The sequence below is a fragment of the Zalophus californianus genome, chromosome 5 (assembly GCF_009762305.2).
Source record: "Zalophus californianus isolate mZalCal1 chromosome 5, mZalCal1.pri.v2, whole genome shotgun sequence".
Taxonomy (NCBI): domain Eukaryota; kingdom Metazoa; phylum Chordata; class Mammalia; order Carnivora; family Otariidae; genus Zalophus; species Zalophus californianus.
In genome coordinates, this window is record NC_045599.1 from 53,085,382 (window position 1) to 53,102,902 (window position 17,521).

General features: G+C 36.8%; 1 protein-coding gene and 1 long non-coding RNA gene across 4 annotated transcripts in view; one reads left to right on the forward strand and one right to left on the reverse strand.

Annotated features, from left to right (window-relative positions):
• Positions 1-17,521, forward strand: part of BDP1 (B double prime 1, subunit of RNA polymerase III transcription initiation factor IIIB) — a 91,745-nt gene that overhangs the window by 40,420 nt on the left and 33,804 nt on the right. For all 3 annotated transcript variants that reach the window (XM_027605793.2, XM_027605796.2, XM_027605797.2), the window contains 9 exons: positions 1,283-2,465; positions 3,753-3,940; positions 4,768-4,990; positions 7,625-7,803; positions 9,653-9,857; positions 11,156-11,292; positions 13,972-14,173; positions 14,475-14,662; positions 15,472-15,859. In XM_027605793.2, the coding sequence (XP_027461594.2) occupies positions 1,283-2,465; positions 3,753-3,940; positions 4,768-4,990; positions 7,625-7,803; positions 9,653-9,857; positions 11,156-11,292; positions 13,972-14,173; positions 14,475-14,662; positions 15,472-15,859 (2,893 nt within the window). The remainder of the gene's footprint in view (positions 1-1,282; positions 2,466-3,752; positions 3,941-4,767; positions 4,991-7,624; positions 7,804-9,652; positions 9,858-11,155; positions 11,293-13,971; positions 14,174-14,474; positions 14,663-15,471; positions 15,860-17,521) is intronic.
• LOC113929132 overlaps positions 1-17,521 on the reverse strand; it is a 64,755-nt gene that overhangs the window by 7,588 nt on the left and 39,646 nt on the right. The window lies entirely within an intron of this gene.

The window sequence follows — 17,521 nt, forward strand, 5'->3', positions numbered from 1 at the left end:
TTTTAGAAATGTTTAATCAATTTTTCGAAAGCAAATCAGATTAATATTTGTGTATCAAATTACATAATATTCACAACATAACTTCACTTTTTGGGACAATTTATGTCATAGCTTTCTTTTTTTTTAAAGATTTTATTTATTTATTTGACAGAGACACAGTGAGAGGGAACACAAGCAGGGGGAGTGGGAGAGGGAGAAGCAGGCTTCCCACAGAGCAGGGCGCCCGCCTGGGGGCTCAATCCCAGGACCCTGGGATCATGACCTGAGCCGAAGGCAGATGCTTATCGACTGAGCCACCCAGGCATCCTTATGTCATAACTTTCATGTTAATTTCTCAGTTACTCGTGATTTGATGAGTTGATGTACTCATCATAAATTAGACCTGAATTAACATACATGTTAGATTAAATGTCTCTGTCCAAATGTGAAATGAAACTTATTTTCTTCTCTTTGCTTCTTTGGGATTAGATTGATCCACATATGACCTTTATTTAAGGTTCACATAAATTTTTTATAAAACCCATATATAGAAACCCAGTACTTCTCCTAGCCACATGTGGCTCTTTCTTTTGTTATTTCCCCTCTGGAGGGTACCAAACAAAATCGATGGAATTATTAGTATACTTTGGAAAATGTTTTTCCTTTGGAAATATTCAGTGTACACAGAAGTAGTGAGAACAGAATAGTGGACTTGTGTGCATTACTACGTAGTTTCAACTATTACTTGTATTTTATCAATCTTTACATTTGAAGTCTGGCCTTTCTTACGCTTTCTTGTTCAGATCATACTTCAATCTGGCTATTTTAGATTCTGGTCAAATCTGGCCACATAAATGTGTTGTTTACCTCTTATCGCAAGGCATATGTCTGGATAAAAGATAGGAGGTGCCAGGAGGTAGGAATAGTAGACATAAATTGGTCTAACTTCAATGCAGAGGACTGGAGACCCTTAGCCAGTATTTGGGAAGGATTGTGTGGATGACAATTAGAGACTGTTCAGAGCCATTTGACTACTACTCTACTTGACCTTGTTGATAGATTTCTCTTTATCCATGTCTCTCTGTGATTAGATATATTTATTTTAAAAATTTGTAATTTCAAAACATGGTTTTTTTTTTTTCCCTCTCCTTTAATTTTTAGGTTTTACCCAGAGATACCTGAGGCTTTCTTAATTTTTTATTTTTTTATTTGAGAATTCCTCATCTTTCAGTAGTATTTTCTCAACCATCCTTTCTTCAGCTGGCAGTATGCTTTAAAATGTGTATTTTTTTTTAATATATAGTATTCAAGAGGATAATAAAGTCCCAGTTCTGAAGACTCGATTTCAGAAACCAAAGCCAAATATAGGAAGAGGAGCTAGAAGAAGAGAAATTTTCTCAAAGGAAGCGGTGTCAGAGGAGATTGTTACATCTGGGCAATTCACAGCGCCTTTGGGAGAAATTACGAGAGTGGAAGAAACCTTACCAAGGGAGAGTATATTAGTGGAGGCTAATACTACTAAGGAAATGGAGTCATATTTAAAAAAAACTGAAAGAGACAACTCTCCCAGAGAGAAGATACCAGAAATGAGGGACAACACTGTGGATATGGAGACAGATTTGAAAGAAACTGGAAGAGAGGTTTCTCCAAAGGACACTATATCAGAGGTGTCTGATGTCATTGAGGAAAGTGTGACAGATTTGGAAGAAACTGGAAGAGAGGTTTCCCCAAGGGACACTATATCAGAGGTGTCTGATGTCACTGAGGAAAGAGTGACAGATTTGGAAGAAACTGGAAGAGAGGTTTCCCCAAGGGACACTATATCAGAGGTGTCTGATGTCACTGAGGAAAGAGTGACAGATTTGGAAGAAACTGGAAGAAGAGAAATATCCCTACAGGAAAATGCCCTGGAGGTCAGCACTACAGATGAAGTAGAAACAGGTTTAGAAGAAACTGGAAGTGAGGTTTCTGTAAGGGAAAATGTACCAGAGATGGTTGATGCTACTGAGGACAGAGAAACACATTTGGAAAAAACTGAAAGAAGAGAAATAGGCACAGAAGGAAAGGCCCCACAGGTCGAGACTCAAGGTGAAATGGAGACAGATTGGAAAGAAATTGAAAAAGGAACTTCCCTGAGAGAAAAGGTACTAGTGGGTATCAGTGCCATGGGGGAAAGGGAGATTGATTTGAAAGAAACTGGAAAAAGAGACCTTTCCTTGATGGAAGAGGTATCAGGAAAGACGACTGCTACTGAAGAAACAGAGGCGGAATCAAAAGAAACTGGAGGAGACATTTCCCTGAAGAAAAGCAGATCAGAAGAGATTAATGCCCCTGAAGAAATGGCTGCAGATGTGGAAAAAACTGGAAAAATAGATATTTCTCTAAGGAAAAATGGAGCAGAGACTAGGACCTCAAGACAAACGGACACAGATTTAATGCAGAGCAGTAGTAGTTGCTGCAGCACTATGCCTTCACTAAATACCAAAGTATGTCTTTTTCTGTTCTTTAGAAAAACTGTTTTTGAACACTTTTTCAGAGAAAAATTATCAGAATAAAAGCCATGATTATTGCTCTTAAATCCCACAACATTTAAAATCTCTAAAAGCTTAAAGTCTTTTGCAGCCCTAAATTGTTTTAGGACCTTATAGAAACTATGCACTTTAAAAAAAAAACTTAAAAAATATTTAATTGTGTATTAAGTTACCATTCTTAGTGTCAGTTTGAAGGTACTCTTAGCTAAAGGAGTGTAGGGAATTGGACTGAATTAATGGTAACTCTAGTATAACATGCATTAGAATTATTTCTTTTGACCAAATGTCTCTCTCAGTTTTTATTTCCTGTCCCACTCCACTTTTATTTTTACTTTTTTATTTTTTAGATTATTTATTTAGAGAGAGTGAGTGGGAGGGGCAGAGGGAGAGAGACAATCCCAAGCACACTCTGCACTGAGCATGGAGCTCGACATAGGGCTCAATCTTAAAACCCTGAGATCATGAGCTGAAACCAAGAGTCAGATGCTTAACTGACTGAGCCATCCAGGTGCCCCCCACCTCCACTCCACTTTTAAATTTTCTTTTTTTTTTGTTTTTAAATTTTTAAGTTTTATTTTATTTTATTTTATTTTATTTATTTATTTTTTAAAGTTTTATTTATTTGAGAGAGAGAATGAGAGACAGAGAGTACAAGAGGGAAGAGGGTCAGAGGGAGAAGCAGACTCCCTGCTGAGCAGGGAGCCCGATGTGGGACTCGATCCCGGGACTCCAGGATCATGACCTGAGCCGAAGGCAGTCGCTTAACCAACTGAGCCACCCAGGCGCCCTTATTTTATTTTAGAAAGACAGTGAGAGAGAGTGCAAATGGTGTAGGGGCAGAGGGAGAGAGTGAAAGAATCTAAGGCATGCTCCATGGTCAGCACAAAGCCCAGTGTGGGGCGTGATCTCATATCCCCGAAATCATGACCTGAGCTAAAATCGAGAGTTGGATGCCCAGGTGACTGAGCTACCCAGGTGCCCCTAAAATTTATAAAATATTTCCAGTGGGGTTGCTTGGCTGGCTCAGTTGGGGGATCATGTGACTTTTTTTTTTTTTTTTTTAACCATGTGACTCTTGATCTTGGGGTTGTAGGTTTGAGCTGCACGTTGGGTGTACAGATGACCTAAAAATAAAATCTTTAAAAAACCCAAAAGTTTCTAGTTACTTGAAGTTCACACAGTTGTGACATTATCCATTTGTGCTGATTTACTGTGGTTGATTTCCTGTGACTATTCCTCCAGAACGTTAGCAGTGAAGTACTATCCATGGTGCATACACCTGAAGAAGAAAAAAGAAATTCTGAAAAGGAACTGTCAGGTCACTTGAGTTGTTTGAAGACTTCTTTGCAGACTTCTGAACCTGATAAAACAGAAGACCGGGGGATGCTATCTTCAGATGTTCCAGAGCAGTTTTCAGATACTAATTTAAGGTACAAGTATATTGGTCTATGTGCTTTTAAAGACAAAGCATCTATTTTTAAAAAAATTTTTTTTTAAAGATTTTTATTTATTAGAGAGTGAGCAAGATCAGGGAGAGGGTAAGAAGAGGGAGAAACAGGCCCCCCGCTGAGCAGGGAGCCCGATGTGGGGCTTGATCCCAGGACCCTGGGCTCATGACCTGAGACAAAGGTAGACGCTCAACTGACTGAGCCACCCGTGCACCCAAGACAAAGCATCTAAAGTTATATTATCAGATTATCAGTAAGGTTTCGAGACATATCATTTATAGCATAGTGTTACAGATTTTAAGCTTTGGGATGTTTGGAAGAGAATTTTGAGGTCGTTGTGACAGTAGATTGAGAGAATTACTAACAGCAGAATTGTATGTAACACATACTCCTAAGTTAATATGGTTGTGAGAACCCGTATTTCCTCTTTGCACAGATGATAGGCTTATACTTCATTTGTACTCCTCATATATTTTGGGATCTACCAAATAGTCCAGTTTGTTTTTCCTGTTAAGAATCAGGGGCACCTAGGTGGCTCATTCGTTAAGCATCTGCCTTCGGCTCAGGTCATGATCCCAGGGTCCTGGGATCAAGCCCCACATTGGGCTCCCTGCTTGGCAGGAAGCCTGCTTCTCTCTCTCCCACTCCCCCTGCTTGTGTTCCTGCTCTTGCTATCTCTCTGTCAAATAAATAAATAAAATCTTTAAAAAAATTAGATTTAATATTTCCTGCCAATTTCTCAAGTTGTCCTAAGACTCTGTTCTTGTTGCCCCTTCAACTCTAACGTTCAATAATCTTTTTTCCAAAAGCAAATCTCTTCCTCAAGAGCAGAAGCCACTTGAAGTTAAACCAGCACCTTTTGTGAGAAGTCGATTCAAAAGACCAAAACCAAACTTAGCAAGAGCAACTTTAAAGAGAGAGACTACAGAAGCAGAAAAATATGTATCTGGGAAGAAATTGGAAACTGATAATACTGAGACCGTTGTGGTACAGCAGGGCAGTGACCAGATGAACAGTCTCCCTTCTCAACATGTGAGTGCTATTCAAGGTGGATGTTCTTTGTTTTAGCTATTATGATTACTAAAGTAAAACACCTGGGGTTAACATTTAACAAATATTTTCTCATATAATTTCTACTGCATGTGGTATTAGTCTTGTTATACTTACTGTGCCTCACCATTCCATGTGGTTTTGTAAGAATCTTATCTCTCTCATGATGGGCAAGTATGTCATGGAAAGGAATTTAAGAGTCCTGGGATCTAAGTTCTGACCTTTATTCATCGTGTGACCATAGCCAAATGATGCAGCTAGTTTCTTCACAGAAAAAATGAGTTTGATAGTCATTCTTTATTTTACTTTGTTGTTAAGGTGAATTAAAAAGTTAAAAGCTTGATAGGAGTTAAAGGAGATGTTTTATTTACTTTGTTAACTTGTTCCATAACAAATTAAGATTGTGTGATATAATATCAAAAATGTTGAATGGAAATGTTAACACTTGTAAGTTGAGTGTTCTAAATATAAAAGTACTTTTTTGGCCATACAGATGGGCAACAGGTACATGAAGAAATCCTCAACATCACTAATCATCAGGAAAATGCAAATCAAAACCACAGTGAGCTCTCATCTCCCACCAGACAGAATAACTAGTCAAAAAGACAAGAAATAGCAAGTGTTGGTAAGGATGTAGAGAGAAAGGAACCCTCATGCACTGTTGGTGGGAATGTAAGTTGGTGTAACCACTGTGGAAAACAGTATGGACGGTCCTCAAAAAATAAGAAAAGAATTACTATATCCAGTACTTCTAGTAGTGAGTATTTGCCCAAAGAATATGAAAAAACTAATTCCAAAAGATGGACGCACCATTATGTTTATCCTAGCATTATTTACAGTAGAGAAGATAGGAAAGCAACCAAAGTGCCCACCAATAGATTAATGGATAAAGAAGATAAGTTATATATATATATATAATGGAATATTACCCAGCCATAAAAAAGAATGAGATGTTGCCATTTACAATAACATGGATGGGCCTAGAAGTCCATTTTGTCAAGTGAAATACTATGCTAAGAGAAGTAAGTCAGAGAAAGACCAAATACCATATAATTTCCCTTACATGTGGAATCTGAAAAATAAAACAAAAAAAAACAGGAACAGACTCAAATACAGAGAACAAACTGGTGGTTACCAGAGGAGAAGGGGGTGGGGAGTTGGGGGGAAAAGGGAATTGATTAAGAGGTACAAACTTCCCAGGGCCCTTGGCTGGCTTAGTTGGTAGACCATGCAACTCTTGATCTTGGGGTTGTAAGTTTGAACCTCATATTGGGTGTAGAGATTACTTAAAAATAAGATCTTTTAAGAAGCACAAACTTTCAGTCATGAAATCAGTAACTAACAGAGATAAAAAGTACAGCATAGGGAATGTAGTTAATAATATAGTAACATATGTGTGGTTATAGGTAGTGACTATACTTACCATGGTGAATATTGAGTGGTGTATATAATTGTTGAATCACTGTGTTGTACATGTAAAACATAAAACATTGTATGTCAACTATACTTTAATAATAATAAAGACAAGTTCATAAAAATTATTAAAATGTATTTTTTAAAAAGTGCAATTTTGTAATTAAATTCTTTTATGTTTTATTTATTTATTTGAGAGAGAAAGAGAGCATGAAGGGGGGAGGGTCAGAAGGAGAAGCAGATTCCCCACTGAGCAGGGAGCCCAATGCGGGGCTCAATCCCGGGACTCCAGGATCATGACCTGAGCCGAAGGCAGATGCTTAACCAACTGAGCCACCCAGGTGCCCCTTCTTTTATGTTTTAAAATAGCTTAGTTCTGGGGTCCCTGGGTGGCTCAGTTGGTTAAGTGTCCACCTCTTGATTTTGGCTCAGGTCTTGATCTCAGGGTCGTGAGTTCAAGCCCAGTGTGGAGCCCACTTAAAAACAAATAAGATAAAATAGCTTAGTTCTTAAAATGCTTGAAAATTTGTACTTTTTCTGCCTGATCTTATATTTTAAAAAGATATATCTTTTTTTATTGATTATCTATCTGATTATAAAAATTTCACATTGAAAAAATATGTAATCTAAAAAGTGAGAGTCCATTATAATGTCTCATTTCTACCTCCCAAGTTAATCAGTCATGTAGTTATTTTGAATATATCCACCCAGCCTTTTCTATATAGATACTTATTTATATAAACAATAAAATGTGTGGGTATTTCCATTGTTTTCCAAAAATGGCATTATAACTTGCCTTCTCATTTTTTCACTTAACATAATATTGTGAACATATTTTTGGATCAGCATACACAGATCTACTAAATGGCTCTGGACTATTCCATTATAAACAAATTATAATTTATTTGATACCATACTGATAGGTTTGTTTTGTTCCCAGTGTTTTGATTTTGTTCTTGCTTTTTTGGGGGGCTATTTAAATGGGTATAATTAATATCTTTGTATGTACTTTTACATATACTTGAGTATTTTTGTAAGATACATTTCTAGAAGTAAATTTGCTGAGAATTAAAATTTTTGGTAGATACCGTTGTTGTCCTCTACAGAGACTTTACCAATTTATTTTGCTGGTAGTGTATGAAAGTTCCTGTTTCCCTATACTTTTATCAACCCTCAGTGAAATTTTTCTTATTTGCCTTCTAGGGTGTGGCTTCCCTAATGACATCAAGAGAAAAAGACATATCAGGTCACAGGGAGGAGGAGTCTGTAATATTACCATGTATACAGACTGAAAAGGACCTTTCACCTTTGAGTTCTTGTGATCCTAAAGAGCTGTCTCAGCCTACACAGGCCCAGGAAAAGGAATTAGTTGTTTCTACAGGGTAAACAGTGATACTTCTTTGAAAATATAAAATATATTTATATTTAAAAAAAAAGGAAAATCTAAAATATGAGAGGATTCTTTCAAGTATTTCTTCATTGTTACTAAGATGTGTTAATGTATTTTAAAAGTGAATACCAAGAATACTTGGTTTATTTTTATCTTTTTTTAGTATTTTATTTTTATTTATTTATTTATTTTTAAGATTTTATTTATTTATTTTGACAGAGAGAGACACAGCGAGAGAGGGAACACAAGCAGGGGGAGTGGCAGGCAGAGGGAGAAGCAGGCTTTCCACTGAGCAGGGAGCCCGATGTGGGCTCGATCGCAGGACCCTGGGATCATGACCTGAGCCGAAGGCAGACGTTTTACAGCTAAGCTACCCAGGCACCCTCTTTTTTATTATTTTAAAAAAGATTTATTTATTTATTTGAGGGAGGGGGAGAGAGTGCTCAGGGAGGCAGAGGGAGAGGGAGAGAGAGTCTTAACCAGACTTCATGCTGAGCACACAGCCCTATGCAGGGTTTGATCTCATGACCCTGACATCACGACCTGAGCTGAAACCAAGAGTAGGATGCTTAACCAACTATGCCACCCAGGGCACCCCAAGAATACTTGGTTTATTTTTATTCATGTGTCAGACTGCCTAAAATAGAAAATCACATTGAGTTAACACCTTTTAATGCTTGCCTGCTTGTATTCACCATTAGCTGCTTAAGGTTTTATACAAACCATTGCATTTAAAAATACATGTATATAAAGATTGTATTCATTATCTTGTTAAAAACTATAGTAAAAGGGGGCCTGGTGGCTCAGTCGATTAAGCGTCTGTCTTCAGCTCAGGTCATGATCCCGGGGTCCTGGGATGCAGCCCCGCTTTGGGTTCCCTACTCAGTGGGGAGTCTGCTTCTTCCTCTCCCTCTGCCTGCTGCTCCCCCTGCTTGTGTTCTCTCTGTCGAATAAGTAAATAAAATCTTTACAAAAAAAATTGTAGTAGAAGACTTATTTACTGTTTTAACCATTTTTTATGTATATGGTCTAGTGGTATTAATGCACATTCACAAGAATGTGCATTCACATTGTTTTGCAACAGTTACCACATATATCTCCAGAACTTTTTCATCTTCCCAACTGAAACTTTACCCATTAACAAGACCACACCATTCCCCAGCAACTACCTTTGTACTTTCTGTCTCCATGAATTTGAATCTTCTAGGTACATTATTTAAATTCATTACCTTTTGGGCGCCTGAGTGGCTCAGTTGGTTAAGCGACTGCCTTCGGCTCAGGTCATGATCCTGGAGTCCTGGGATTGAGTCTCGCATCGGGCTCCCTGCTCAGCAGGGAGTCTGCTTCTCCCTCGGACCCTCCCCCCTCTCATGCTCTCTCTCTCTATCTCATTCTCTCTCTCAAATAAATAAATAAAATCTTTAAAAAAAATTCATTACCTTTTGAGGATTAAAATAGCTCTTTTTTTAAAAAAAGAATTTATTTATTTATTAGAGAGAGAGAGACAGCGAGAGAGGGAACACAAGCAGTGGGAGTGGGAGAGGGAGAAGCAGGCTTCTTGCGGAGCAGGGAGCCCGATGTGGGGCTTGATCCCAGGATCCTGGGATCATGACCTGAGCTGAAAGCAGACACTTAATGAACAACTGAGCCACCCAGGTGCCCCAATAGCTATTTTTTTAAAAATAAAAGAATATATATTTATCATTAAAGTAATTTGATTTTCCTTAAATGATACAAAATTTTTTTATAGTTTGTTAGAGAAGGTTCAATTTTTGTCTTTACAGTAGTTTTCATCTTTTTACAGTCCAGTTCCCTCTCTTTCTCTTTGTCCTCTCTTCTAGGGCTCATAATACAAGCACTTTCCAGCAAGAAGTGAAGGAAAGCGTTATCCCAACTGCTCAAACAGTAAGGAGCCGATTTCAGAGACCCAGACCAAACATAAGAAAGACTGGACAGAGGCAAATAGAAAAAGGTGAAGCTGAAGGCATAATTAAGGAAGAAAGAACGATAGTACAAAAAGATGAAATTAAAAAGTTCTTGACTGTGGTGAGTTATTGTGATGTAATTGAGCCTTTTAATGCATGTTAAAATATGAAATGACAGCTCAGACTGGGTTTAGAATATAGGCATCTGACACTCTCATCAATGAATATATAACATATCTAGTTCTGTTCCAGATTTACCATTCTGGATTTTTTTTTTTTTTTTTAAAGATTTTATTTATTTATTTGAGAGAGAGAATGAGAGATAGAGAGCACGAGAGGGAAGAGGGTCAGAGGGAGAAGCAGACTCCCTGCTGAGCAGGGAGCCCGATGTGGGACTCGATCCCGGGACTCCAGGATCATGACCTGAGCCGAAGGCAGTCGCTTAACCAACTGAGCCACCCAGGCGCCCCCATTCTGGATTTTTTTTTTAAGTGAAAATAGATTTTTTTTTTCCTAACTAATGAACGTATTCATTATGAAAATGTTCAATTAATACAAAATATCATAATGACTACCCCAGGCTTATTTCCTTGAGGTAACCCCTGAAAACCTTCTGACATATCTTACTGGGTATATCTCCATGGATGTATATGTGTACACTTATGTAAACTTAAATAATAAAATCTCTGGGGCACCTGGCTGGCTCAGGTGGTAGAGCATGCAAATCTTGATCTTCAGGTTGTAAATTCAAGCCCCACATAGGGTGTAGAGATTACCGAAACATAAAATAATTTTTTTAAATAGTAAAGTCATTGTGCACATGGTATTTTGTGACTTATTTTTTACTTAATATATTAAGTCACTTTTTGTATGTCATAAGTAGGAATTGCTACCAGGTACTTGATGTATGGAGATACATCATTTTTCATTGCTGCATAACATTCTGCTGTTTGACAGTTTAACCAGTCTTTTATTGATGTATCTTTTGGTATAAATCTAAGTAGTGTAATGCCCTTTTCAACAGATCTTGTTTCTTTGTCCTTCTTTTTCTCTGTCTACCAAAGGAAAAATCTAGATTGAGAGCGATTGTAATCCTTGTTTGCAACATCCGTATCCCCAGAAGAAATCATTAGACTTTTTGGGAAAAAATCATTAAACTTTTTTGGTGGCGGGGTGGTGGTGGTGGTGGCTGTTCACAACAGATAATTATTTAGTTTTTGAAGTGTTCTGTAAACATAATAATTGCAATAATTGAAACTTTCTCTGAATTAGTTTTATTTTGGACAGCAAAACATGAACATTGCATACCTAGTTTGACTCTTAGTTTTGAAGAACTCAATACCTTTCTAAATGATTGAAATATTTTAGGAGGTGTGTTCAGTTGTTAAAAAAAATGGTACTTTTCTTTTGTCATTTTAGCCAAATTCTCCAATTGGAACTGAAATTGAAGTTGTATCCTCCAAAGTTTCAGAGTCACAGTATGAAAACCAGAGTCACATGGTTCTTGTAGAACCTCTTCATCTTAACAAAATAAATGTTTTAGATGAAAAGATGAGGTGAGTTTGCTTTTAATCAGAAAAGTGTAAAACTTTCTAAAGATAAAATTTGGATAACTTGACATCAAGAAAAGTTTGTGGAAGGATAAAGCAATAATTATGAAACAATATTTTAAATATGCTTCTTCAAATGCTGTAAGAGTTGCATGATTGATATTCTCTTAATTTATAATTTCTGTACAAAGTTTGGTGAGCCTCCTCGTTTTTTATTTTAAAACTAAATTTAGGGGCCCCTGGGTAGCTCAGATGGTTAAGTGTCTGCCTTCGGCTCAGGTCATGATCCTAGGGTCCTGGGATCCGGCCCTGCGTCAGGCTCCCTGCTCGGCGGGGAGTCTACTTTTCCCTCTCCCTCTACTGTTCAGCCTGCTTGTGCTCTCTCTCTCTCATTGTCAAATAAATAAATAAAATCTTTAAAAAAAACCAAAACCAAAATTTAGTAGTAGACAGAAGTTCTTAAGTTCTTTGTATATTTAGAAATTTATATCCTACTGACTAAAATTCGTAAGTAGGAATTGCTACCAGGTACTTAGTATCTGCTATATTTAGAATTGTGTCCCAAACCAAATGGTAAGAATAGTATCTTTTAAATGAGTTAGACTAGAAAGGTGAAGATCTTTCAGTACTCTACCACTTTTATTAATTACTTACAATCTGCTTTATTATTACTGATACTACTTTTTTTAAAGATTTGTTTTAGAGAGAGAGCGAGCCCATGTAGGTGCATGTGTGTGAGTGAGCAGGGAGAGGGGCGGAGGGAGAGGGAGAGAGAATCTCAAGCATTCTCCCCTCTGAGCACCGAGCCCCATGCAGGCCTCAATCTCATGGCCCTGAAATCATGACCCGAGCCAAAATCAGGAGTTGGACTCTTAACCAACTGAGCCACCCAGGCACCTTAATACTACATTTTGATTATCAGTGATCTAAGAATGCTTCATTGCAAGGGTACCACTAGAGAGAAGACCCAAAAGTGAAGGAACAGCAGGCCCAGGGGATGTTTAAGGGGAGAGGGAACAGCAGCTCGAAAGTACTTAAGGAAAGAGCATGCCTGGCTTGTTTGAGGAACCGTGAAGGGAGCTAGTATGAAACGGGGAAAGAGAGGGAGTAGCAGATGTAGGAAAGGGTAAAGGCTGACTAGGGAGAATGGCAGATTATATAGGACCATTGTAAGGAATTTGATTTTGACTCTACTGAGCCTTTAAAGACTAGTGACCTTCAAGGTCAGCCTCTCCTAATGCTCTCATTTATAATTGACTAGTTAGACCAAGAGAATTTGAATGGCTTGTTCAAAATAACATTGGTAAATTAGTTTTTAAACTTAAGTTTTCAGAATTTATGACTTTCAGATTAGCAGATTTGTGTAGTTATATAAGCAGACCTTCCTGAAAGAAACCTTATATGTTTCAAGAGATTTTATGCTGAACTTTTGTGTTTTTAATGAGAGAAATCAAACTTTTAATTTCTTTATGGAAACCCATGCTCCACCCCACCCTACCTCCCTTTTTTTCTTTTGAAAAACCTTTTTCTGTTCATGAAATTTATTCCAGCTGTTCACTTTATCATGACTGATACTTTCTTCAGAGTAAAAATCTTTATAGTTTTAAAAGTAGATTGTTCCTAAGTCCAGTATTGTCTTGTCCCTTTTTGACTCAAGTAGCACGTTAGGTTTATATATGTATTTTATTTTTACTTGCTTTTGTAGAATCACACTTGACTGTAAATAGCTTACATTAAATATAATCTATTTTCCTAAGTACATTGGCCTACATTTGAATGTATTTAGCCAGCGTCATAACCTTGTTAGGATTTCCTGTTAACTTCCTTGTGTTTCACTGCCAGAGGAGCTTAGCATAGTTGGAACATTTGGAAATGTAACTAATTTATTAGAAATACTACTTAAGATTAGTCTTTAATATAGATCTTTCAGAGAACTCCTGATAGATACTTATATACCTAATTTTCTTTATAATATCCAGGTTTATATTAGTTTTAAACTTCCCAATTCAGAATTCAGATCCTTGCCAGTTATTAAAATATTTTCCAGGAAAATTTAAGATAGCTCTTCAGGGGTTGTCTTGGGAGCTATACCTACTCTATTGAATGTTAAACCTTGTCTTTTTCTGATTTGGCAGATATAAAATCATTATATTGAGGTCCTATGACACTGGCTGTCAGTAAACCCTTTTCCATAAACTGACAGGTCTGTGATGGGAGAATGGACTCTGGCTTTTAAGTCTGGTCTTGAACCAGAAGGATCAAGGATGTTGTGACCATTGTATATTTGTTCATGCTTCAGAGCCCACTTGAAGATATTTGTATAAAGTACCATTATGAAATCCATGTTCAACTACTGGCCTTTTTTTTTATATCTAGTTATTTCTCCGAAAATTACTTAAAGTACCATGACATTACACACCAGAATCAATGAATGAAAGTAAGAAAAGATTAATATTACTGAAAACTATTTTCCAGACTGTACAGAAAATGGAAATTATAAAAGCTTTTACATTCTTTTTATCAGCATGTGTGGTTTCATTTTATGTGCTTGGTTTTAAAGCCAATTTATATATAGTCCTTTGAACATAGTATTGGTTTGTGTTCAAAATTGTTTGATATAACAGCTGTCCTATCAATAAGGAATTCTGATTTTCGTTTTTCATCATGATTTGTACTTCATTCTAGACATGAACCTAAAAGGTCTGTTCCCAGTGTAGCACATTTGGTAAGAAGGCAATTCCAAAAGGCTAAACCAAATTTGGGAAGAGCACATGGTAAGAAAGAGGAACCAGGCATAGAAAAACACAGAGCAGATCAGAGTGAGGCAAGGAAGCCAGAAGATAATTTGCTGCAGCCAGGAGATTCTGACACTCATCTCCTTCAAAAAGTAAGTTTGAAAAAAACACTTTTTGTCAGTGGGCTCTGTTTTGTCAAGATCATGAAGGAGAAAATTTTAAAAAATACAGTTTTGTCTTTTGTACTGTAACCAATTTTATAAAAATTGAGTGACTTTCTAATATTATAAAAAGTTAGAAACCAGTCACTGTGTGTGTGTGTGTGTGTGTGTGTGTGTGTGTGTGTGTGTGTGTGTGTGTGTGTAAGCTTAGAGCTTTAGGCCCAGCCACTCAACCAAATTATCATAAAGATTGTTTCCATGGTAATATTAGCTGTTTCTTCTTAAATTTAAGGAAAAGGCTGAGTTTCTGACATCTTTGGAGGTTTCAGCAAGAAAAGATTGTGTAGATTCCACAGAGGCCTCTTTGGCCAAAAACAATGCTCCTTCAGAAGTTGGACCATCAGGAAGCGGAGAAAAAACTGTAGGGGATAAATCTGTGTCTTCGGTTGCTGAAGAGCAGTGTCTCAGTAAACTATCAAGGTAAAGTTTTATTTAACAAATACTTTCAGAATAAGAAAAATAACATTTTATGGATGTCCTGCCATAACTTATTTGTAGAGTAAAAAGATGGTCTGTTAACAGAAGTGTAGATTGTTGGTTAATTGCAGGTCTGTTCCTTTCCCACTTAGGATTTTTATTTGCTAAAGTTTACCTTTTACTGATGTTCTTAGGAAGATTTTTCTTTCCTACAGTTAAAATTTCTGGATGTTGAGTATATTAGACTTGAGCGGAAGCCTGACCAAAGAGTAGTATCTATTACCTAAGTAATTAAAGTGCTAGTTCAAGTGGGGTCACAAATACAACTGAAGGGTACTCACGTTCTGTAGTTTTTAAGGAGAGTGGAAAAGAACTTAAGTTCTAGAAAACAACATTGTTCTGATGGATTTTTTGCCTTCCTTTCTTTATTTTAACCTAGTCTGTTTACCCAGTAGTATCACTTCTTTTTGAGCTCATTTTGTTTTACGGGACCATTTTCCTTTTCTCATTTTCTTCTAATAATTTCCAGTCTTGTATCTCATTTTCACTTAAATAGCAAGGAAAAAATGGCCCAGAATTAACTTACTCTGAAAAATTTGTAGGTAGATAACTAAGAATGAACTCTGAATAAGAAACTAGTAGTAATAGTACATTTCTTTCTTCATTTCACAGAGTAAGTTTTTGACATTATGGGTTGTGGGCATTTTCATTTTAATGGCTTGAAGTTTGATTTCATTCTGAAATTTCCGTTTCATTAAAATATCCTCCTTGTGCATGTAATGACTAAATTGTTATTTTGATTAAACATCCAGCTCTCCACAGCTGTTAAAAGAATCAAATTACTCTAAAATTGGTCTGGATCGAAGAGCAACTGTCTCTTCTGCTTCTGAGTGTGAGGTAGATCATAGTGGAAGGAGAATGCATCGCAAGATGAAACCAAGTGTCACCAGAGGGCGTGGATCAAAACGAGTTCGAAGTAAGACCTTTAAGAAGGAACCTCGAGCTTCCAAGGCCACGCTGGTGACTCTTCGGGCTTCGCAGGAAGAAGATGAAGATGATGATGAAGATTTTGAGCCTGATTATGAAGACGAAAGTTACCATCTTGCTCCAGAAGAAGTAAACAAAGCTCCAGTGTTTGTTCCCATTGGTCTCAGGTCTCCCGAACCTGTTTCTGCTCAGATCGAGGAAACGATGGAAGAGGTAGTTTGTTTTTTGAATTCTTAGAACTCTGTCTTGTTTTTTCTTTTAGTGTATCATTGTTTCTTCTTAGTGATTATTAAGATTTGAAAAGTTTGTTCTCTAAATAGCCTCTAACAAATGTAGTTTGTTTGAGGCCTGAGGGATATCTGAAGGAACCAGTAGAAGGAACCTCCTGTGATTATTTAACCTCTATGACCCAGGCCCACCATGAGGTAGTCATTGTAATAATAAGGATGGAAATCTAATTTCATTTGTATGTGGAGGCTGCTTAATCTACTTTCTGATTCATTTTTCTTTTTCATTTTGGCAGGTGTTTTCTGTTAACTCTCTGATAGGCTGAGGCTGGGTAGTAGAGAATGTAGAAGGGACATTTTTAAATTTTTTTCTTTTTAAAAATTTTGGTAAAATACACATAAAATTTATCATCTTAGCACACATTTTAAGTGTGTAGTTCAGCGGCATTAAGTGCATTCATATTATTGTGCTACACCATCACCACCGTCCCGATCTACAGAACTTTTTTTGTCTTGCAGAACTAAAACTGTACCCATTAAATGATAGTTTCCCATTACCTCCTCCCCTCTTGCCTATGGCAAACACCATTCTACTTTCGTCTTTATGACATTACTCTAGGTACTTCATGTAACTGGAATCATACAGTATCTGTCCTCATTGTAACTGGCTTATTTCATTGAGTATAAAGTTGTTAGGGTTCATCCATATTGAAGCATGTGTCGGAATGGTCTTTTTTTAAGGTTGAATAGTATTTAATCATGTAGTTATACCACATTTTGTTTATCTTTTCATCTGTCAGTGGACAGTTGGGTTGCTTCCACCTTTTGGCTATTATTGCAGAGAGTGCTGCTATGAACATGGGTGTACAAATACCTCTTCTAAACCCTGTTCTCAATTCTTTTGGGGATATACCTCAAAGTGGAGTCACTGAATTATATGGTAAATTGTACACCAATTTTTACTATTTTGAAAAACCGCCATACTGTTTCCATAGCAGTTGTATCATTTTACTTTCCTATCAGTAGTATACAGGGGTTCTGATTTCTCCACATTCTCACCAGCCCTTTTATTTATTTTTCAGAATAGCCATCCTAATGGACAGGAGGTAGAGGGACATAATATTTCAACTTACTTTGTTATAAGAGCTCCTTTTTTGCCTCTTGGTCTAGTATTCCAGCTTTGTTTCTGCCTCAATTTTCAGTAATTTACTTGGCTTAAAGAGCAGCACAACTGCATCTCTTTTGTATTAAGCATTTGTGATTGTTTCTGAGTCATTTGCAACAGAATTAGGAATTAACTGAGGTAGTAGTGATGATAATGAAAGAAGTAGGAAACTTAAACCAATTCAAGTAATGTTGAATCCAGAATTAATGGATTATTGAATCTGTAACTTCACATTTATGATGAATGGAAGTCCACAACCATGTTTATTTATTCACTGTTAATAATCACATACTAGATGATATAAAGTTAATGAGTTAGAATGGTTGAAATTAAATAAAAATGATGCAAAATGAAATTTCTTATAACTGAAAGTTCAAAGTTGAAGATAGTGAATTTACGTTTTATTTGAAACCAAGAAAATGCAAAAGGAAAGTTAATTTTTTTGCAAGGACACCTGGTTAACACTGCATGAGAATTCATTTA